General features: G+C 54.6%; 2 protein-coding genes across 2 annotated transcripts; both read left to right on the forward strand.

The window, feature by feature from the left end:
- The first annotated feature begins 2711 nt into the window (after positions 1–2711).
- TIMM17A (translocase of inner mitochondrial membrane 17A) lies at positions 2712–11093 on the forward strand. Its single transcript, XM_087828878.1, has 6 exons — positions 2712–2862; positions 3755–3854; positions 3970–4033; positions 5335–5463; positions 6225–6335; positions 7495–11093. The coding sequence occupies exons 2-6, from the start codon at positions 3795–3797 to the stop codon at positions 7578–7580; spliced, it is 450 nt and encodes a 149-aa protein (XP_087685004.1). The 5' UTR covers positions 2712–2862; positions 3755–3794; the 3' UTR covers positions 7581–11093.
- A 1277-nt stretch (positions 11094–12370) lies between these two features.
- On the forward strand, positions 12371–22914 carry RNPEP (arginyl aminopeptidase). The gene is made up of 11 exons (XM_087828857.1): positions 12371–12796; positions 15328–15468; positions 15744–15892; positions 16715–16831; positions 17317–17552; positions 18609–18722; positions 19419–19531; positions 19680–19788; positions 20570–20794; positions 21374–21516; positions 22389–22914. The coding sequence occupies exons 1-11, from the start codon at positions 12371–12373 to the stop codon at positions 22545–22547; spliced, it is 1932 nt and encodes a 643-aa protein (XP_087684983.1). The 3' UTR covers positions 22548–22914.
- Positions 22915–23236: the final 322 nt, after the last annotated feature.

The following is a 23236-nucleotide window of genomic DNA, read 5'->3' on the forward strand; positions in this document are numbered from 1 at the left end:
AAAATCGCGAGGAGCCCTGGTGTAACCCATCGGGCGGACGCTTCGATCTTTCCTGGCGTCTCGCCATCCCGAGCCAGAGGCAGTCACTTGATCAGTCCTTGCCCAGTCCAGGGATCGTCTGGGACAAAACCTGGCCCTGCATGTCATGCCCAGGGTCCCACTGCAGCTTAGGGCTGACGAGGGGAATGGCGCTGGCTGGTGGGACCGCGGTGCGGGGGTGAGGCAGGCGGGCCTGAGGGGAAGCACGGAAGGGGGGCTTCGAGCGCCCCGGGTCGTGGTCAGGGTGTCCGTGAGTCAGTGAGCACGAGTCACTGCGAGTCGGGCCCCGTCTGAGAGCGAGGGATGCAACCAAAGGTAGAAAACCGGCAACTGTAAGAGCTGGACGGAGGACACGGGAGTTCTGCGGGGAGCTGGCCTGCGGTGCGCTCAGATACGCCCGGCGGAGGGTGCCCCGCACCCCCCCTCCTCAGGGCGCCCGAGGCGCTTCCTAGAAGACGTATCATCTTGCTCATCCCTGGCTCTGGAGCCACCTCAGCCAACCTCTAGTCCCCGTCGGCCGAGAGCGGCTCTTTCCAGCCTCCGAGGACTCTCCTTTCTCAGGCTTTTTGAAGAAAATGTTCACTTCTGAGGAGCAGTCAGGGGCTCACAATCGCCCACCCTCGGCCCCTGAGCCATCTGGCCCCTGTGTCCTCTGGATTCAGCAGCCTCTGCATGAGGGACACACTCAGAAAGCCCACGGCTCCCAGGCTGAAAGGGCAGGACCCGGCCTCCCGAGCCAACGTTTCTGCACGTGACCCCAAACCTTCTCCGCCTCAGGCCCCACAACTCTGAACAGCGGGCCCCTCTCGTTGGACCCGGTCCGAAGCCTTTTGCTCCCTCAAGTCCCAGGGCAGCCCGGGGCCCAGGAGAAGGGCCTCCCCCAGCCCCTGTGATGAATGGCAGAGGTCACCCAAGCTCAGACTCCACCTCCACCTGGAACAAGTTCGTCTTGGGAGGTCAGGGGATGCTGCATGGCCTGTTCCCCAGAGAGAAACAAGCGCTGTGGTGCCAGAGGGCTGGGGAGACCAAAGCAGGGAAGGGACCCCACGCTCCAGCCAGGGGGAGGGGAACCGGGACCCAGCTAACTCCTGTTAGGGTGCTTCTCCCCTGGTTGGGCTGAACGACCCCGGGAAAGTGAATTTTCAGGACTATAGGGTGGCAGTGTAGCAGGTAAGGCCGCAGGAGTCGAGCGACACGACTCAAGTCTGAGGTGTGCGACCTTGAGCACCTTATAAAGCCTTTCGGAGCCGTAGGAAATGGGCCGCGAGGGTATTACAAGTACCTGCCTGGAGGAACAGAGCACCAGGGGTGCAGCCGCTGAGCATAGGACATGGGGTGACACATGCTGGGTGTCATCAGCATCAGACAGGGCGAGCTCTTGGTAGAGAATCACACCGGTTCCCTTCTTGGGGAGCAGAGGGGGGGCTGGAAGTTTCTCTGGACAGTCGCTGGGGACGAGCAGACATGCCCGAGACAGAGCCTGGGCAGCATGAGTATCCTCCTGGAAGGCCGGCAAGGGGAGGGGGCGCAGGAGAGGGTGACCCCCACCCTGGCCTGGACCCCCTGCCCAGCCCAGACTGGACCCCACACCCCGGAGCTGGCTGTGGGACAAGCAGTCGTGACCATCATGGTTTCGGCGAGTGGACCAGGTGGGACTGGGGGGGTTGGAGCCACAGCCGCGGCCCGTGACCCGCTGGGGGAACCTCTGGGCCCAGGGAGCTCGGCCCTGGGGTCCCCGCCCCGCCCCCCGCGAGGGGACCAGGGAAGGGGGCGTCGGGGTGGGAAGAGGGCTCCTGGTCCCCAGCCGCTGGTGGCTGATTCTCTAGCGCGTCCCCCTGCGGCGACCTGGTGGGGACACTGACGGGGCGACGCCTCTGGGGTTCAGCTGGCAGCGCCCCGTTTCCCTGCGGCCTGGAGTAGACGCCGCACGAAAGGCGCGCTCGGCGGCCGGTGCGGCCACGGGCGAGGCTTCGGGTCGGCAGCCCCCGACCGGCAGCGAAGTTCGGGGGGAGCCAGAATGTCACCCCCGGGACTCCGGCCGCGGGGCGTGGGGGGGCGCCCCGACCCCGCGCTGGTCCAGGGCGGCCTCCGCAGCCGCGGCTGAGGCCCGTCCGCGGTCACCAGGGGGCGCTGGGCCCCCGGCCTGTGGGCCACGTGCTCCGGGGGCCGCGGGAGGAAGGGGGGGGGGCCCCGCCCCGGTCCCGGCGCCTCGGCCACCTCTACGCGACCCGCGCCGCATTCCGGGCACGTGGCCCTGGGAGCCTCCCAATCCTGTCGAGCTGGACCGATTCATTTGCAGCCCGCAACCAAAGGACTAAGGAAAGGGGACATGTTGGGGAGCCTGTGGACCCCAGCGGGGCGACACCTCGCTTCTCTCAGGACACGCGCCTCTATGACAAGGAACCGGAACCCCTCGCCGCGGGCGCTCCGAGCCCCGCCGTCGGACCCAAAGCCCGAGGGACCGGGGCGGGGCCTACCTCACGCTGCCGGGCTCCTATTGGCTGCGGGCGGAAGCGGAGAGCCAATCCCCAGAGACCTTAACGCCCTCCTCTCGGATCACTTCCGCCTCCGGGTCAGGCCCCGCCCCGCTCTCCCGGCGTCCCTCGCACCGGAGCGAAGATGGAGGAGTACGCGCGGGAGCCCTGGTGAGTGTGGCCGGCGACCTCGCCCGCCCCTCTTCGCCCGCCCTCGCTCCCCTCGGTCTCCAGGCTCCGAGGCCGTCGACGCGGGCCCGGTAGCCGTGGGCGGCGCGGGCTGCCGCGGCCCGTCGGCTCCTCAACGCGGGCCGCCCGCACCCAACCCCGCGTGACCTTGCGGCGGACGGTGAGCGGTCCAGGCTTGGGCGTGGTGGAGCCTCCGGCCGGCTCGCCCCGGGGCCCCGCCGACCTTGTGCGGGTTCAGCTTTTGCCCCACCCCCGCCCGCCGGGGTGACCTCGGGCGGCGCTTCGCTCAGCCGGGCCTCGGGGCGCCGTTCCCGAGCTTCGGTGCGGTGATGCGGACCCGCAGGGCGGGGCGTTTCACAGGCGCGGATCACGATCCGTGCCCAAAGGCTCTGCGTGAGCTCCCGTAGGCGGGAGCCTCGTTGTCGTGCTTGGAACGCTGTCTCGGGGGACGAGGGGGCAGAAATTCCCTGGGAAATGAAAGGTGGTAGCGTGTGGTCTCCGAAGCCATGAGCGGGAATTGGTTCATTCATTCAGCATTTATTGAGGGCGGGCCCCCAGCTCAGCATTTTTTTAGGTTGACGGGGTAAAAGCACGAATCAGTCAGACACACAGAGAGGTCATCGTAAAGGGCATGGTTGCTGTCCCGAGGCCTCAGGCTGCCTGGGGTCACAAGTGAAAAACCAGGCCTCATCACCTGTCGCACTGTGTCAGGGCAGGGATGGGGGAAGTTCTTGATGATAACATAATTTCCCGCATTATTTATATCGTACATTGTTTATTTGCTTTTGCACAGTGCCCAGCTTACAACGGATCCACCGGTTGTTAAACGAATGGATAGAGTATTAACCGGTTCCATTCCTTCTAGCTTAGGTGACTTGGGGCTGGATACACATGGATATGTTGATAATCCTTTGTCTTTGTTTGCGTGTTCTGGGCCAAATGTGTATTGGTTGCAGAGGACCCTGCTGTGTTAGCCAAGACGGTGTTGTGGTTTATGAATGAGAGAATGAGAAATAAGCTCTCTCTCTCTTTTTCTTTTTTCCTGTTCTTAGCCCCTGGCGAATTGTGGATGACTGTGGTGGGGCCTTTACGATGGGCACCATCGGTGGTGGCATCTTTCAGGCAGTCAAAGGTTTTCGCAATTCTCCAGTGGTGAGTGTCTTATTTCATCATCACCTGAAACCGAGGTCTGCTGATATCACTGATGGCCCCATGAGTGGGTTGGGAGTATTGTGCTTCTAATACATTTTTGTTTGCTTTTCCATAGGGAGTAAACCACCGACTACGAGGGAGTTTGACAGCTATTAAAACCAGGGCTCCGCAGTTGGGAGGTATGAAAGCAGGTTTTCCATTTGTGCTCCAGGCTTTTCCTGTTTGAAGATGAAGCTCTGTTTTTTTCCTTCTGTTGTAGATTATACCAGTTACCGGCATTAGTTCAGTCTAACAGTTTGTTACAAGTAAATGTCCCTGTAGGTTCTTTGTTCAGAAATTAACTTGAATTACTGCACCATTTGAAAATCTTGTCTGTCCTTCGCATGCTCAGTGGTGTGTTTACTTTTCTCCTCTTACCCAGAAGGAAGACAGTGTGTTCAGGCTCGGGTTTGTGAGCGTCAGGAGTGATGGCTCCTGGGGTAACATAAGGCTGAGAGAACGTGAGGGGAATGATTGGGGTTTCGTGAGAGAATCCAATGGACCTGATTGGGCTCCTCTCCAAGGCAGCTTTTGGACACTGTGCAGAGGTCAATGCAAAGTTCGAAAAGATTATATTCATTGCACTTTCTACAGTTGGTTATTCAGAAGCTGGGAGCAGAGATGATAAAAAAGCTTGAAGGTTATGTTTACTTATTCAGATACAGCCAAGCTGGAGAAAGACCTTCGTCATTCCTTAGTAATCTTGTGGGTCACAAGAAATAGTCTTTTCTTCGTTATTAAAATATTTTTCTTTTAAAGGACAGTAGCTAATAGCTACCATTTGTTGAGTGCCTGCTATGTGTCAAGTACTCCCCGCTGTGCTCCATGGTTATAACTGTATCATTCATATGCCACATTGGCATGTAGGGCCTTGTACCTGGAATACCTTCCAGAAGAGCTGGATCTCTTTTAGTCCAGTAGAGGAGATGCTCAGTGACAGTGGAGAAAAAGAAAAGTGGAGGTGGGTGGAGCCATAGAAGAGCAGGAGCAAGTGGCTGCTGTGTTTACTAGCAGAAGCCCATTGTTTGGAGTCACCTGAAGTCAGGCCTGGCTGATTGCTTTAGGCTTGAGTTTTCCAAGCCTAAAACTCTAAATTGATGTAATGCAGCCCAGGCTTTGTTGAAAAGAGAAGTATTCTGACTATGGTTCAGAGCTTATTGAAACTTACGTTTGCATGTGTTTGTTTGGAGTGTGAGAGTTTTAAGAATAGTGAGTATTATTTAAACTTATTTTTTATTATAATAACACTTTAAGTGTGAGATGAAAAAGTACCAAGACATCAAGGCCATTGTCCCCTGCAGAGTGCCATAGTGACTTAAACCCCCAGCAAGGGGCTGGTGATTTCTTTTGGTGCTGAGTGATGTTTTAAAAAAAAAATAATTAACTTTAAAAAAAAGATCAAACAGTAAAATTTGTATTGTTTTGTTTTTAAATAAAATAGGTAGTTTTGCAGTCTGGGGAGGCCTGTTTTCCATGATCGACTGCAGTCTGGTTCAGGTCAGAGGGAAGGAAGACCCCTGGAACTCCATCACAAGCGGAGCCTTGACAGGTGCCATCCTGGCTGCGAGAAGTAAGTGCTCATGTAGACACACTCATGGGCACACGACTTCGGGAAGCCGCCTCTGTCTTATTTTACTGACATCTGGAATATATAAAGTGGAGCATTGCTTAATTTGGCGTAGCATGAATGTATATGGTGATTGTGGGGGAGGGTGTGTTAGGAGTGTTTGAGAGCGAGAGCGTGGAGCACTGACCCGTGCGTTACACTGGTTAAGAGCAGCTCTGGCTCCGTTCCACCACTTACTAGCTGAGTGATGGGGCATATGTAGACTTTCTGTGCTCTGTCTTCCTCCTCAGTTCTCTGGAATTAATAACCATAATCTGTCACACGGGGTTGTATGGAGGAAGTACATAGAACCATCTTCTGGGTCTTTGGGGCAGCGAGCAACCCAAAATTCCTTTGGGCTTAGTTCAGGCCAGGAAGTCAGCAAACTTTTTGTAAAGAGCCCAGGGAGTAAATATTGTAGGCTTTGTGGATCGTGAGGTTTTTGTCACAGCTACTCAGCTCAGCCATCATAGCATGAAAAAAGCCACAGACAACAATAAATGAATGAGCACAGGCTGTTCCAATAAAACTTTGTTGTCATAAACAGGCAGTGAGCTGGATTTGACCTGTGGCCCATAGTTTTTTGACCCCTTGTCTCAGCCAGTGAGAAAGAGGGTTTGGGAATGGGGGTGGAATGTAGCCACATAGACAGCTCTGTCCTTTACCGCATCTTGAATTAAACCAGATTTCTGTTAATGTCATCTCTTTGTTGTCGATGTATCCAGACGGACCAGTGGCCATGGTTGGGTCAGCTGCAATGGGCGGCATTCTTCTAGCTTTAATTGAAGGAGCTGGTATCCTGTTGACAAGATTTGCCTCTGCACAGTTTCCCAATGGTGAGTCTGTCTTCTGCTTAATGCCATCACTCAAACGTTCTGGAATGTTTTCCTGATGTTTAAAGAAAATGTATTTTGCCTGCTAAAGCGTGGTAGTTTGCGGTTTATGTATTAATATGCTTTGGGTCATGAGGATTGAAATAGGCTCAGGTTCTGTTTGAAAAGCCAGATGTGGACTCAGTGTCTGACCACAGTCAAAATGCTTTGGTAAAATAATTTGCTTTTGATCTTCCTTATAGTTCTGAGGTTTTATCAGGGCTCATTCTAAGGAATTGCTGGCCATTTTAGAGGTGCTTGAAGATGTATAACAAGAATGGTCATCAGTCCACAACTGGTCACTGTTCATTATTTGCCAGGCACTGTCCTAGGTGCTGGGGATATAGTGGTGAATGAGGCTTACATCCTGGTGGGCAGATAGACCAACACTTTGACGGATAAATGAGATTACTTGATTGTGTTCCTTGCTTTGAAGAGCAGTGGGAAGTGACTCCTGTTTGGGAGGGTCACTTGAGTTTTCAGGGAAGGGGTTTCTGTTGTTAATTGTTCCCTTATTGGGGGAGAGTGAAATTGTGTGCTGAGCAACCCTCAGGTTGTCATGGAGCACGTACTCAGCTGTTACCTCGTGCAGTTCCTTGTAGCTGTAGACAACTCGACGTTGCAGGACACAGATTATGGTCGGGAAGCCTGGACCTGCCCTCTGGGGAATGCAGTGTGCAGAATAGTGAGACATGTTGGAAATTATTTTTAGAGCGTGGAAGAGATTCAGCATAGAGTTAGGAGATCATAGCTCCCAGTTTGATTTGATTTCCCCAGGGCACCTAGCGAGAGATTCAGTGTCTTTGGGGCAAGTTTTAAGCACCAGCAGGATAGCTGGGTGACCTGGACCCTCATGCTCTTGTTTCTGATTTTCAGCCATTATTCTGGAGTTTGTACTGTATACCAAACACTTTCTAGTTTGTTTTTACACTTTAGAGCTGTTCCTTCTGGAGCATGAGGAAGGTCAGTCTTACTCCAAAGTCGAAGGTTTACAGAGAAATTCAGGTTACACTCTAATGTACACAGCATTTTCATTGAGTTGATTGCTTTACTTTTTACAGAGACTTGTTCTTAATTATGTAATATTCAAGTGGTTTTTAAAATTCTTTTCTCTGAATCGCAGGTCCTCAGTTTGCTGAAGACCCCTCCCAGCTGCCTTCAGCCCAGTTGCCGCCCTCACCGTTTGGAGACTATCGGCAGTATCAGTAGGACTTCTTAACAGGGGGCTGGAGGCCAGGAAAGGCTCTCAGGACATCAAGCTGCAGACCGTTTCTAAAACCATAGGTGGGACAACTATGGCCAAATAGGCTCCGAAGAGACATTTAGCACTTTTTTCTATTTAAAGGAACATGGGGTGGGGTGGGGGCATTAAAAGATAGTCCATTTATTTATTCACCCGTGGAGTGCATTTATGATCAAAGTAAATGTCTGATATCTTTAGAAGAAAACATACTGAGTGCTGAGAAGATGAAGGACCACAGGGCACACAGCATGAGTTCGGCCATCATCGCCCAGGGACTTCTGCCTGGCTTTATGTTCTGTTAGTCAAGCAATAAACACTTGCTCCTTTCAGATAAGTTGTAGACTCTGCGTTTCACCCTCCAGCAGGCCAGCTGGCGCAGAGCCGGCCCAGAGTTGCAGGATTCGTGTCCCGGCCCCTCACTGGAGTGAGTTGTGTGTGAGGAGGCCATGCAGTCAGCATGGATCCTGCACAGTAAACACTCGATGGGTTGAAGGCTAAGGCCAGATACACCCCTTTACGTGGAAGGGACAGTACACTTTTCTCAGTTTTGAGATGTCAGGTCCTCAGAACTCTTCCTTTGAGGTTGCTGAAACTTCAGTCCACTTCCTCCCACCAAATCCAGTCCCAGTGAGGAGACTCGGGGGGGCGGGGGTGTGTGCTGTTCTCACTGGAGGTTTGCTGTTTATTGTTGAAAATAAAATAGATGCTGTTTTGAATGTGTCCTAAGTCCCCTGAAGCCGATCTTCATAACGGTGCCCACCCAGGAGCAGGTTCCTGGGGCATGTGGTCCTTCTGTGTTTAACTGGAAGACCCACCAAGCTTCCCTCAGTGGCTGCACCGTGTGCATTCCCATCAACCATGTGCGAGGTTCCAGGGTCACACTCCTGCCAGTACTTACTCTCCTAACTACACCCGCCCCAGAACGGGTGCGGTGCTGCCTGTGGTGGTTTCGGTTTGCATCCTAACGCCTGATGACTGCTTACTGACCATTTGTATACTGTAGATTTACTTTTCAGCCTGTAGCCCTTTAATGTACAGTCACAAAGACAAGCAGGTGAACATAAGAGTGAGTTAAAGACAAGGACACGAATTGCGGAGAACGTCCCTCACGCTTCTTAAGGTCTGAACTTCTCTTGAATGGTGTAGCCATTTGGGAAGTAAGCTCCTGCCTTATGAATGGATTCTGGTGGGTTGTATATGTATGTGTGATGCTCACATTTTTGTCATTTTATTGGCTAGCTGTGTCTTTAGCTCCGCATATCTGAGCGATCCTTGGTTACAGGTGAATTTTCTGGAATTAGGGATGGGGCAGAAGGAAAACTGGAAAAGACTTTCCATTTTATGCCCATGTGTAGGACACGGGGAACTAAAAGCTTCAAGGTATTTCCCAGGCCCTGCCCCTCCTGCTGGCCACAGAGTCCTCAATCCCATCCCACAGTTGTGAGAGGCTCTACTGCACCTCGATGCTGAAGCTCACCCTGAAGATGGTTCATATTTGCCCCGATGTGTCCTGTCTGAAGCTGGGAGCTGGATTGGGGAAGGGGGACACAAACTTCCCCACTTTTGTCCTTGAACCCCAAGTACCGTCTGGGATGTCCTGGCCCAGGTATGCCGTCCCCCAGGAGCTTCCACTTGTGTGGTTTCCTTTGCTGCCCCCTTTATTTTGCTGCTCACACCGGGCTGTGTGTGAACCTGGCCTGGAGTGCATTTCTGAGTTGGGTTTGGAAGGGTGGGTCCAGCTGCTATTCCAAGTGCTGCTGTTTCATATGTGAGGCATCTGCAGAGGAGGAAGTGTGGTCATAGCTCCCCCTGTGGTTCATTCGTTTTAGTAAAAACTCATCTAAGTTACATTCAGTCTCACATGGTAGGTTAGCAGCCTGGTTTTCCCTTTTTTAAGTGAATATCTGGGAGAAATACTTTGGACCTGTGCAGATACCATGTTTTTGCTTAAACTTTTGCCCACTAGCTTTGGCATGTGGTGCCCCGGTAATGGTGATGTTGCTTTTCTCATTCCTCCCGCACGTTAGTTGGAACCTGCTGTGAGGAAGAGCTGTCTCTTCTCCCCTTAGTTACTTATTTATAACATATAGACTCGTGGATATTTATTTTAGGGCTGTAGTCCAATGTTGTTACTGACTTGCCCAAGTTGCTTAACTCTGGCCGTCGAGCTCTTTGAGGTTGGCCCTTACTCCCTTTTGACATTGCTTTTTGGCTTTGTTTCTCACACTTCATTATGTCCTAGAGTACAGGATGCTCCGGGCTCGTCTGTTTTCCCTGCCTAGGCCCTGGAGTCGGCTTTCTCCAAGGAGCCCCCTAGTGCCTTTTTTTGAAGAATGCCATCTAGAAACCAAAATCGGGATGCTAGGTGTGCTCATTGCTACTGTGGCTGGTCCCGCACATACACTGATAGATTCCTTGCTGTGTCCGTGTGTCCCTCCAGCCCAGCACCACAGGATTCATTCTTGCCATCACTCTTTTATTTCTAACCAGGAAACGTGACTCTCATTATCTACAGAAATTTGCTTATCTGTTCCACCCTAGTTACATGGAAGGTGACTGCAGAATTGCTGCGCCGTACCCCTGTGCAGAACACATTTGCCAGTGAGAGTACAGAGTTTCTTTTGGTTGTCAGTGTTTACTCAAAACATTCCCCAAAGCTACTGAGGTCCACTCCTTCCCCACCCCCTGCAGCGTGGTCATGGGGTTCATGCGTAACAGTTCAAGTCCCTGGCTGCTGTATGTAGTCCATCTTTCTATGTCCTGGTGGATTTTTTAAAAAATTTACATTTGGTATAATTCACTCCTTGCGATGTGCAGTTCTGTGGAGCTTGACAAATGTGTACAAACAGGTCACCACCATAGTTTCAATCACCCCCCAAACTTTATCAGGCTGACCCTTTATAGCTAACCCTCCCCTGCATTCCCTCCAACCTGGCAACAATCGATAGGTTCTGTCTGCACTTTTATTTTTTCGAGAGTGTCTCGTAGATGGAGTCATACAACACGGAGTCTTGGGCCTGGTTTCTTTCGTTTACCAAAAGGCACCTAAGATTTCTCATGACGTGTGTCGGGAGTTTGCTTCTTTTCGTTGCTGAGTAGTCCAGTGCACAGGTGTACCTTTTGCTCCTCTCGCCACCAGCTGAAGGACACTGGAGCGGTGCCATTTTTTGCGACTGAATAAAACTGCTACAAACATTCACTTGCTCATTTTTGTGTAACACGTTTTCTTGGTAAATTTCTAGGGTTGCTGGGTCATAAGGTAGGTATATGTCTAATTTTAGAAGAAACTGCCAAATGTTCTGGCTGTTTGCACTTGGCAGTACCAATTTTTATTGTTTTTTAAATTGAGCAATTCTGGGTGCATAGTGGTGCCTTGTGGTTTTAATTTGTGTTTCTCTTACGACTCGTGATGTTCAGCACCTTTCCATGTTTATTTGCTGTCTTTATGTCTTTTTGATAAAGTTGTTTGCTCAAACCTGTCACTGATTTGTTTTTTCTTTTGTTTGGTTTTGAGAGTTCTTTTATATACGTGGATACGAGTCCTTTGTCAGATGTGACTTGCGAGTATTTTTTGCACCTTTGTCAAAAATTAGTTGTGTGGGTCTGTTTCTGGGTTCTCTGTTCTGTCCGAGTGATCTGTGTGTCTGCCTTTCATAGGTGTCACAGTAGAGCTTTATAGTAAGTTTTGAAATTAGGCCGTGTGAGTCCTCCAGCTTCGTTTGCCTCACAGTTGTGGCTGTTGAAGTTCCTTTGCCTGTGCCTATATGTTTTATCATGAGCTTGTGGTGTCTACAAAAAAACCTGCTGGGATTTTCATTGGGATTAAGTTTTAATCAGTTTCATCACTTTTAGTACAAAGATACTGCACATAATATTTTGTTAGATTTAAACCTAAGTATTTCATTTCTGAGAGTGCTATTTAAGTAGTATTTTTCAAATTTCAAATTTTATTGTTTATTACTAAGTAGAAATACAATTGATTTTTATATATCCATCTTGTATCCTGTAACCTTGAACTCATGCTTTCCGTGCATTCTGAAAGATTCCCAGCCATTATTTTGAAATATCCAAGATGTGTTACATTCTAAGCATTTACAAGTAAGTAGTAATGAAAGTAATTTGAGGAAGAGGTGGGTGGTAGTCACAGTGTCTCTGTGCCCTGTGTTCCCACTGCACTCTGTTCCTACAGGTTTTTGCACAGCACATGGAATTGTAACGACCGGTTTTCTTGTCTGTGAGCTAAAGTGTGAGCTGGAACAAGCCCAGGGCAGGACCTGGGCCAGACTTGCTAAAACGTATCCCCAGCACTCAGCCTAGTGGGGTGTATGGCAGGTGCTCAGCAGAAATGCTTTGCGTCAGAGGATGAATAATTTCAAGGCAGGGTTTTGAACTAATAGGTACCACGCTCTGTGCTCAGTGCCACAAGGGTTTTCCAGTTTTCGGATTTCACTCACCAGTACGATAAAAAAGAAGTTGACCTTGTATGGAATTATTTAAAAACCAATAAGCATTTCATAAAGTAAAAGGTATTTTAACACTGTGGAACTAGGAAACACGTAATAGGATACTGTTTTCCTCTTAGGAAAGGCCTCCGGACAGGCGTGGTCCCGGCCGAGATTTGAGGAGCGCTGGTCGGCGGGAGGGGCTTTGCTCGGGGCGGGGCCGGCGCGCGCTCGGGGCGGGGCCTCGGGCGGGGCCGGGCCGAGCCTCTCGGAGCCTCTCGGGCACCTCGCTCGGCCGGCAGTCGGCGGGCACCATGGCGAGCGGCGGGGCTCCGGGCGGCGCGGCCCCGCGGGCGCTGCACTCGGCGCGGGCGGAGGACGTGGCCTCGGCGTCCAGCTTTCGGGACTTCGAGGTCCTGCACCTGCACCTGGACCTGCGGCCCGAGTTCGCGAGCCGCACGCTGAGCGGCACCGCGGCCCTGGACCTGCGCTGCCTGGTGCCCGCGGGCGCGGCCGAGCTGCGGCTGGACTCCCACCCGAGCCTGGAGGTGACCGCGGCGGCGCTGCGGCGGCGCCCGCCCGGCCCGGGGGAGCCGCCGGGCCCCGAGGAGCCCGTGAGCTTCCGCACGCGGCCCTTCGCGCGCTACGGCTGCGCGCTGTGCCTGAGCTTCCCGCAGCCGCGGCCGCCGGGCCAGCGCTTCCAAGTGCGGCTCACCTACCGCGTCGCCGGGGGCCCGGGGGTGAGTGCGCCCGCCCGCCGCCCTGGTGCCCCAGCGGAGGGAGAGGCCCATCGCCTGGTATCCTCCGAGGCCGGAGCGCCGAGCACCGCCTCGCCCTCCAGCCTCCGCCCCTTCCTCCTCCAGGCAGGCCGCCCTGGTTTCCCTCGCGGGGCGGAACCATTGTCCTCTGCACCCCTCCGGCCTCTCCTCCCGGCGGTTGCAGCGACCTGCCCAGATGGTCCCTCAGTGTCAGTCCGTCCAGGACCCCGCGTGTCTAGTTTCCATTTCTGCCAGAGGAGGGAACCTTGTCCCGTGCGGCTTTCTGCTTAATCTGAACTCTTCATAAACTGAATTTAATGTTCCGGGGTTTGGGGCCCAAGTCCCTGATAGGAGTCCAGTTGATATCCGCTTTATGGCGGCTGGTGAATTAGCCCCGATGCTGACTCGGGCCTTTTGTCAGTGCCACAGGCTGAAACAGCCCTGAACCCAGATAATTCCGTGTGTTGGCTTCTGTGACGTTCTGGTTTCGCTTAACCAGGGAATTTCAGTAGGAATTAGAGTGCAGGAGGCTTTATAATAACTGGCTTCTGGCTGTTTGTTGATTGACTCCTAAATCTTAAAGGGGGGAGGGGCAGATATTGGAAATACGAGGATGGAAGGTTATGTGGCCCACATCAGTAAGGGTCAGAAAACCCTCCGTGGACAGTTTTCTGAGATGAGGTGGGTAATGAATTTCACAGTAGACTGGTGACTGTGACTGACGTGGGTTTATCTGGCCAGCTGTTTGCCTTTTGCTCTTAGAACTGGCTCAAAGGACAATTCTGTTTCCATCTTTCACCACTCGGGGAATAAACGAACCTTATGAGAGAACCCGTGGCACCCGAAATTAAATCTCAAAATGAGATAGCGCTCATTTAAGACCCGAAGGCAGAGATCCACGCTTTGCAAAGAACTGTCCTTTGCACCAGGAAGGTCTCTCTGGATGGCGCTTGTACTTGTTACTGCGCCGTCCCAGCAAGGGCTCTACCTTGATCACGGAGGTCGCGCCTCTCCTGGGCTTCAGACTCTTTCTGTAGTGTATGCACTGCCTGCTCCTTCATTCTCTTTTCTTTGTGTCGTTAACAAGAACAAGCAAAGATGGTGAGTAAGGAGCTGTGGCCAATATTTATTACGATGTGCCAGGGAGGAGTCTGTATGCTTGAGAGCAGCTCAGTAAGGTGTTTATATCGGAGCCTGAAACCGTCAGTGCCTTGTACCTACTGAGTGCTCTGTGTTAGCTCTTGTGGTCAGATCCTTCAGTTTATTTCATTAATAGGATTTGTTTTTTTTAAAAAGCGGTTTAGATTAACAGAAAAAATAAGCAGAAGTAAGTTTCCACATACCCTGTACCTCATAGTTTCCCCTATGAGCTTTTCACAACTGTGATACATTGTTACAGCTGGTGCTCCAAAGCTGACACATTGTATTATTAGCTGAAGTCTGTAGTTTTCTCAGACTTCCTTATTTTTTTACTTAGTGTCTTTTTCTGTTCTGGGAGCCCATCCTGAGCACTGCCGTATAGTTAACTGTCCTGTCTCCTTAGGGTGCTCTTGCCTGGGACAGTTTCCCAGACTTTCCTTGTTTTTGGTGACCTCGACAGTGTTGAGAAGTATTGGTCAGGTGTATTGTAGGATGCCCTTCTACTGGAATTTTCCTGGAAGGAAACTTGTTAAAATTTCCACGCACGCAAAAACAAAAACTGAAAGAAAAACCCAGCATGCCCATGTGGTGTCCTTATGCCTCTTTAAAATAGGTCCCCAAAGCCTCTGTGTTCAGAGCCCCTCATTACACCTGCCCAGGCCGGGGCGCGCGCCTCCACCAGAACCCACCTCCAGCTCCCAGAGCCCACATCCGTCCGCGCCTTTCCTTGTGCTGCCCAGAGCAGCTCCTCCCTTCCTCTCCAGGCTCTAACTCCTGCTCCCTCTAGAGGCTCAACCACATAGTTTTGGTTTCTCTATGAAACCTCTTGGAATTCAGTCCCTTGCTGAATTGTGCCATTTGGTGTTGCCGTGCCCACCTCCCTCCACGGCTCTGTGTTATACAGGCGAAAGGTGAAAATTGGGTTTCTAGTCATACTTCCGATCTGCCCCCGGCCATGGCCAGTGCCTGTTGTGTAAAATGCATTTATCCTGAAACGGTACATTTAGAAAGGAGCACACACTTGAGTCACAGACTTCTCTGTTTCGGTTTTGCTTTTCTGTGTCGTCTGTCACAAGTTCAAGTACAGTGGCTGCAGTTTTAGTTTTTTGGTGAGAAGGACTCAGGAGGAAGACAAGGTGACAAGGCCGGAGGCCAGGTCTGCAGTTCTCGAGGTGACCCATGGAGCACAGTGAGGGGTGGACCTGTGGAGGTGCCTGCCCTGTGCAGTGGACGGCACACCTTGGCATGGACGCCAGAGTGGATTGAACACAGGAGGGGGGACTGCCCCAGTTAGAGCCAAACGGGTGGCAGAGAGGTGATAGGGGTGACCTGCCACTCCCATGCCCGCCCCTCCTCAAATGCCTGTCTCTTAGGTTTGCTGGTTGGCCCCCGAGCAGACAGCAGGGAAGGAGAAGCCCTTTGTCTACACCCAGGGGCAGGCAGTCCTGAACCGGGCCTTCTTTCCATGCTTTGACACGCCTGCCGTCAAGTGCACATACTCAGCCCAGGTCGAGGTAAGGGGCGGAGGTTGGGTGCCTGCCCTGGGGACTGGAAAGGTAACTTTCCATTGGTAAATTGCAAGATCTGTCCAGGAAAAGTTCCTCCGCCTGCAGAAAGCTCATGTGTGGTAAATCCTATTGGTTTAGTGCAAGTTTGGCTTCTTAAAGCCGTTGGGGCCCGGTGGGTGCGGGGTGCCTGCTGTCACTGTGCAGGTTGCTGGTCACGCTGCTCTTCAGCTTCCGGACAGCAGTCTCTCCAGGCGAAGCCCTGAGCGTCCCTCTGCTCTCAGGTCCCAGAGGGCTTCACAGCTGTGATGAGTGCGGACACCTGGGAGAGGAAGGGGCCAAACACGTTCTTCTTCCGCATGAGCCATCCCATCCCCTCCTACCTCGTTGCTCTGGCCATCGGAGACCTGGTTTCCGCGGAGGTGGGGCCCAGGTAGGAGCAAAGCCCCCAGGGCAGGGTTGGCTTGACCCCAGGCAGGGTGGCCTCTGAGTGCTGGAGCTGCCCATAGAGCTCGGGCATCTGTGCCCTCTGTCTGCAGCGTCGGTGGGTCCACGCTGCCTGAGGGAGCTGGAGGCCCTGCTCTGTCTCCTCCCTGTCTCTCTCCCAGTTTGTTTGTTTTTATAAATATGTCTTTATTGATTTCAGAGAGAGGAAGGGGGAGAGAGAGAGAGAAACATCCACGATGAGAGAGGCATTGACCGGCTGCCTCCTTCACGCCCCCCACTGGGGATCGAGCCCGAAACCCAGGCGTGTGTCCTGACGGGGAATCGAACCGTGATCTCCTGGATCCTAGGTTGATGCTCAGCCACTGAGCCACGCAGGCCAGGCCCTGTGTCCCAATCTAATGCTGTGTCCGCCATGAGATCATGGGCCCCCAGTCCCAGCTGCTGGCTGGGTCACCTGAGAGTGAGGTTGGGGCTTAGGCAGCAGGACTAAAGATCCACCTTTATGAGCTCCTAACATTCTCCCGCCCCTTGTACCTTTAAAGCAAAAAGGAAACACACTGGAGCTGAGGCCTGCGTGTCACCGGGCACCGCCTTGGCCTCCCTCCAGGGCCGGGGTTCCTCACCACAGTCCCCTGGACACCCAACGGCTGTGCTCGGGGGTGGGGGCCCGCCTCGTGTCTCCTGGCCACACCGTGCCATTTGTTTGGCCCAAATGTGAGACTGAGGCCGGTTTTCTTCGGGTGTTTTCGGGATGGGCCCCATCCTGGTCTGTGAACAGCACGGTGCCCCTCTGCTCTTCCGTCCCTAGGAGCCGGGTGTGGGCCGAGCCCTGTGTGGTCGAGGCTGCCAAGAAGGAATATGACGGTGTGATAGAGGAATTCCTGGCCACGGGAGAGAAGCTTTTTGGACCCTACGTTTGGGGAAGGTGCGGTTCCTGTTGACTAATGTCCCTGGCTCCCCAGCCCCCCTCTGTTTCCTGGAGCAAAGCGCCCCCATCCCAGAGATGAGCAGGGAGGGAGGAGCCAGACCTGGTGCCCTGGTGCTGACGAGGGACCCGGTGACAGTTACCGAGGCGATAAAAGAAGGCCTCGTGGCTGCTGAGCTCCGAGGTCGGGACCTTTGTGGACCCGTCATCTCTCCTGGCTCCTGGGAGCAACCCACACCCAGGGGTCCTTTAGCATCTTCGGACTGTAGACTCCCTGGAGAAACGGCTCCGTGAACAGGAGACAGATTTTGGAGGGCAGACCGGGGGAAGGGAGTGCCGGCGAGTCGGCTGGGACTGAGGAGCCTGGTGGCATCTCTGTGCCAGGCCGGGGTCCTGCACTGCCTGTCCAGTGTCCACATTTCGGGGCGGGGAGGAAGGCGGGGTCTGCCCCGGAGCAGGGCCTCGTGACCTCCCGCTGTCCCCAGGTACGACCTGCTCTTCATGCCACCTTCCTTCCCGTTCGGAGGGATGGAGAACCCTTGTCTGACCTTCGTCACCCCCTGCCTGCTGGCCGGGGACCGCTCCTTGGCCGATGTCATCATTCACGAGATCTCGCACAGCTGGTTTGGGAACCTGGTCACGAACGCCAACTGGAGCGAGTTTTGGCTCAACGAAGGCTTCACCATGTACGCCCAGAGGAGAATCTCCACCCTCCTCTTCGGTAAGCCAGCCCGCAGCCCCACACCTGCGCCCAGGAGGCCAGCATGACCTGGGACTTCAGGGTCCACGCGGTGCGAAGGGAGGAGGCAGTGGAGCAGGGGAGGGGTGTCTCAGAAGTGGCTGCCCACCGAATGAGCTCACCCGAGCTGGAGCCACACCTGCTGCTCGGGGGGAGCGTTGCCCAGGGTTGTTCGCCCAGGATGCCAGTCCGTTTTCTGAGTGAAGCACACGTCGTCACGATCACTGCCTTCCACTGCACACACCAGCTTCCCACTGGGCATGTCGGGGGGAGAAATGCACCCTTTAGCAATTTGGCAGTAGCTCACTTTATGTGTGGGTCACTCTGGCTCAGAGACAGTGAGAGCGTGCAGGTGAGAAACTGAGGCTGCGAGGGGTTCGGAACTTGTCCAGAGCCAGTGCCCCCTCCCCTCGCCCTCTGCCCTTCCCACAGTCACTTTTAGAGCCAGAAGGAGACTAGACACCCTTAGAAAAATTTTGGGTGATGGTTTCTCGTGTCTGATGGGAACAGTCTGGTGAGAATACGCCATTTTTGCCCTGGCCGGCGTGATTCAGTGGTTAGAGCATCGGCCCGCTGATCGAAGGGTCCCGGGTTTGAATCTAACCAAGGGCACGTGCCTCGGTTGCAGACTTAATTCCCCAGCCCTGGTCTGGGCGTGTGCAGGAGGCAACCAGTTGATGTGACTCTCACATCAGTGTTTCCCTCCCTCCCTCCCTCCCTCCCTCTCTCCCTCCCTCCCTCCCTCCCTCCTCTGAAAAGCGGTGGCAAAAATATCCTCAAGTGAGGATTTAAGAAAAAAATCAGATCAAGTCTGTTTTCATAGAAAACCAAATTACTCTCTCTAAGCTAAAAATGCATCGATAGGGAAAGGTCCCTGTTCCCCAGCTCCAGCGTCCTGGGGTTGCCAGGAGGGCGGGCGTTGAGCTCAGGTGTCCCGTCATTCTGCTTGTGGCCACCAGGGGGCAGCGCAGCGTCGGTCAGGGCACCACCTTGAGCTCTGACAGTTCATTCCCGGGGCCTCTGGTTTCCTTCGCCCAGGGACCGCCTACACCTGCCTGGAAGCTGCGGCCGGGCGGGCGCTGCTCCGCCAGCACATGGACGTCACGGGCGAGGAGAACCCCCTGAACAAGCTGCGGGTGAAGATTGAACCAGGTCCAGAAGGCCCCTCTGTGTGACACCCCCTCCCCAAAATGCACATTGGTCAGTGGGCTCCCAGGACACGCCCTGGGGAGCAGGGCCAGACCGCCCTTGGGGCTGGGTCTGTGCGCCCTCGCTGACTGTACCACCCGGTGGGTGCAGATGTCAGGCCCGTGGGTCTGACCTGAACGGAGTGTCACCCTCACCTACCGAGAGTGAGAGCACCGAACCAGCCCAGCGACTCGTCCAGGGTCTGGTGCTCTCATTTCCTTGAATTCCTCTTTATTTCCACGAGTGACTAACCTCAAACCTTTTCATGGAATTGAAGTTCATGGCCCTTGGTGCCGTGCTCTAGAGAGTGAGCTTCCCGTCGACTCGGGCTTGCTTATTTTAGGCTGGGACGTTGTAGAACAGCCGGTTCGGGGAGCGGAGGGGAGTGGAGGTGGTGCCCGGTGGGGCTGCAGAGGCAGTGAGGGTCCCAGGGCAAGGAGACTGGAGCGTGGGTGTCTGTCCTCCGGTTAGGTCCACGGTTAATGGCCCTTTAAAGTCCCCTTTGAGGTGCCTGAAGGAGGCCAGGGAGGGCCTGGGGTCCTGCCTCCCTGTCCCAGGGCAGCTGATCCGACCTCAGTCACTCAGTGAGCTGGAGCCCGGGAACCACTGTGAAGGTGACAGGTTGCGAATGCTTAGACCTGGTCTGCTGCCCTCTGCCAGGTGTTGACCCGGACGACACCTACAACGAGACCCCCTACGAGAAAGGCTTCTGCTTTGTCTCCTACCTGGCCCACTTGGTGGGCGATCAGGATCAGTTCGACGCGTTTCTCAAGGTATCCACTCGGGGCAGGTGGGGTGTGGCCAGGCCGGAGCACAGAACAGGAGCCGGGTATGGGGCACGAGGGGTTGGAGGAAGCTCGTGGGACAGAGGGAGCCTCCCCACCTCGGGACCCTGGTCAGCTGAGACCTTCCTCCTCACAGGCCTACGTCAATGAGTTTAAATTCCAAAGCATCATAGCGGAAGACCTTTTGGAATTCTACCTGGAGTACTTCCCTGAGCTGAAGCAAAAGAGAGTGGACACCATTCCAGGTGAGCAGAGGGGCCCCCCCAGGCTGGAGGAGACAGACAGCTCCCCCTGGTTTGTGTCCGGACGGACGAGGTGGGGCTGGAAGACACTGTATCCAAGTCTTCCAGCAGGTGGCTCTCAGGCGCAGACCCAAGTCCCAGACTCCCTTCCGCAGAATGAGCCTCTTGAACCTGGACCACAGGCTCACACCCTGGGCTCCACCCTGGGGCCCACAGGGGGCAGTAGTGGCCGCAGCCCTGCCGGGGAGCAGGGAGTTGCCTCATGAGGCCTGGGAGAGGGGGGAGTCCCAGGGCTGCCCAAGAGAGTGGAGACCCGTCCCCTCACAGACGAGGGCCTGTTAGACACAGCCTCTTCCCGCGGTGAGTCCTGAGTCACCCGTGGTGGGTTTGGTGGAGGCAGCGCCCCCAACAGCAGGTTGGCTCAGGCCTCTGTCTCCAGGCCCTCATTTCAAGGTAAGGAGCCTCTGTGGCTAATAATTACTGCGGGATTGCTCTGCCTGGCCTCATGCTGAGCTCCCAACCGGTGCCTGTGGGTTTAATCTTCATCACTGCCGACTGAGGCAGGGCCTCTCCCCAATTTTACATAAAACAGGTGCAGAGAGGCGAGGTGACGTGCCCGCTTCCAGCTGGCGGGTGGCGGAGCCGGGGTGGGACCACAGGAGCCCAGGCCCGGGGACCGCGAGTCTCAGCACCAGGCTGTGGTCACAGGGGAAGCATGGATGCCCCCGTCTACTTGGTGCATTGACTGGGAGGTGGCGACACTCTGACAGCATCTCCTCCCCAGGGTTCGAGTTTGATTGCTGGCTGAACACCTCGGGCTGGCCACCGTATCTCCCCGATCTGTCCCCTGGGGACTCACTCATGAAGCCTGCGGAAGAGCTGGCCCAGCTGTGGGTGGCGAAGGAGCTGGACATGAAGGCCATCGAGGCCGTGGCCATCTCCTCCTGGAAGACCTACCAGCTGGTTTACTTTCTAGACAAGATCCTTCAGAAATCCCCTCTGCCTCCTGGTAAGAGAAGCGGGTGATTTCTTCAACATGGACAGTCGAGGCTCCCGTGGGCCCAGCTCTGTGCCGGGTGAGAGGGAGACTCAGAGAAAAGTCCGGACACTCGCCCCTGGGCAATGGCCAGGTGTCCGAGGGAGGGCAGCAGGTGGACACAGCTGCTGCGCAGGGAATGTAGGTCACACTTGGGATGCCCGGGGTTGACACAAGCCACTGGTAACCAGTCACCGGTAACCTGTTTCTCTGCTAGACTAACCGGGGGGTCACTCCGTAAGGTATTACGTGTCTAATCACCATGTTGTACACCTGAAGGCAGTGTGATGGATGATAATTGTCACTGAAAAATAAAAACAGCCCAGCTGGTGTGGCTCAGAGGTTGAGCATCGACCTATGAACCAGGAGGTCATAGTTCAATTCCCAGGCTCGATCCCCAGTAGGGGGCGCTCAGGAAGCAGCTGATCCATGACTCTCTCATCATTGATGTTTCTATCTCTCTCTGAAATCATTGAAGATACAATTTATATATATATATATATATACACATATATATTATTTAGAAAAATTCGGACCCATTCCTCTTTCCAGGGAACGTGAAGAAGCTGGGAGAGATGTACCCAAAGATCTCGAGCGCCAGCAACGCTGAACTGCGGCTGCGCTGGGGCCAGATTGTCCTTAAGAACGACCACCAGGAGGACTTCTGGAAGGTGAAGGGCTTCCTGCAGAGTCAGGTGGGCATCCCTCCCGCCCCAGCCTACAGGCCCGCAGCTTGCCTGGTGGTCCTGTGGGTAGAGCCTCGGCCTCAGCACCCTTCCCTGGACGGGGGGTGGGGGGGTGAATACGGGAGGATCTGCCAACAGCCCTGTTCTGAGGTGTGGCCGGGGACTGGTGGCCGTGTTGCCCTGGGGAAGAAGCCAGCAGAGCTCACCCCAACCTGGGAGGGGGTGATGCAGACACCGGTCTCAGGAGTGACCTTGAGGTTGTAGTCCTCATGCCCCGGGGGAGGTTTGGACACCTGCTGCATCTCAGGTCACCCAGGGGTGCTGCCCTGCTGGGGACAGGCTAGGGGCTCTTAGGTGACCATGCTCAATTCCAGAGCAGGGTGGGAGGGGGCTGGAGGTAGAGCCGTGCCAGGTCTCCCCAGCTGTGTCGTGGCAGCCGAGCCCTTGCTTGGAGGTCCCTAGCCCACTGAGGCTCCGCCAAACCTCTGGGCTTCAGGGACTTGGGAACTTGCCTTGATGTGCTTTTGGGTTCCGGGCTTTCGGCGCAGCAGCAGTCAGACCTTCCGTGTTCCCCGATTTGCTCTGAGCCTGTGCTGTGTGCGGCCAGCTTGGTGGCCATCCACTGACGGCTTTCTGGGCATGTGGAGCCCCCCTGTTCGGTTGGGTGTGGGCATCCCTGCTCTGCCCTGGATTGGGGTGAACACCCACATCTCTGTGTGTGGACCTCTGGCCCCGAGACGATGCCGGAGTGAGCGAGCTCGTGTCTGGGAAACTCCTCACTCAGGCCCTTGGGCACCTGCCTCGGCTGCCTGAGACGGGCCCCGGGCAGGGACTGGACAGACCCCGGAGCAGGCTGCATAGGCCACGCGTGTCTCTTGCAGGGGAAGCAGAAGTACACCCTCCCGCTGTACCACGCCATGATGAGCGGCAGCGAGGCGGCCCGCGCCCTCGCCAGGGAGACCTTCGCGGCCACCACCTCCCAGCTGCACAGCAATGTCGTACACTACGTCCAGCAGATTGTGGCACCCAAGGACACCTAGAAGCCCATCCCTGTGTGCCCTTGGCCTCTACCTCCTCTCACTCTGCGGAATAATCAGAACGATCAATCCCAAATCCCTGTTCTCCGGTCCACTCCCCAAGCTTGTGTCCCTCGATGGTCTGTCTGTCCTCTGGGCTTTGTGTTTGTGACTCGTGGGGACTGCTGTGGACCCCAGAGACTCCCACGGCCCTCAGTGCCCGTGCTGCTCCGTGGGGCAGGTCTCCCCCCACTTGAGCGTCAGGGGAGGGGGAAGAGCAGAGAGTCCTTTTCATCTCTGGCTGATTCTTAAAGTTCTATGCAAATGGCTCATTCAGGTAATTCTTTTTTCAGGTTTAATCTGTATTTTAATAAATCTTTTTAAATGAAAAGTGTTTAAGTTAGAGGTGTGGATTGAGTGGCTGCGAAATTTCTTCCCGCAGGTGTCCTTCCACAGGGTGGGGACAGTGCTCTTGACAGTGCACAGTGAGGCTGTGCCCTGCGCAGGCGACTGTGGGGAGGGTCTCAGGAAGGCCCTGGAAACTTCTCCCCACCCAACCCACCCTCCAAGGCGCTGACCTCAAACCTAAGCCTGTCCCATGCATCTTCACAACATCACGGGCTAGTGAAGGCATTAATAAATGCTTGGAGGTGAGGTGCCCATAGGGTTCCTTGGCTCAGCCCCATTTCTCCTCCAAGCCCCTTGAAGGCAAG

This window comes from Miniopterus natalensis, chromosome 21 (assembly GCF_054644295.1).
Source record: "Miniopterus natalensis isolate mMinNat1 chromosome 21, mMinNat1.hap1, whole genome shotgun sequence".
NCBI lineage: Eukaryota > Metazoa > Chordata > Mammalia > Chiroptera > Miniopteridae > Miniopterus > Miniopterus natalensis.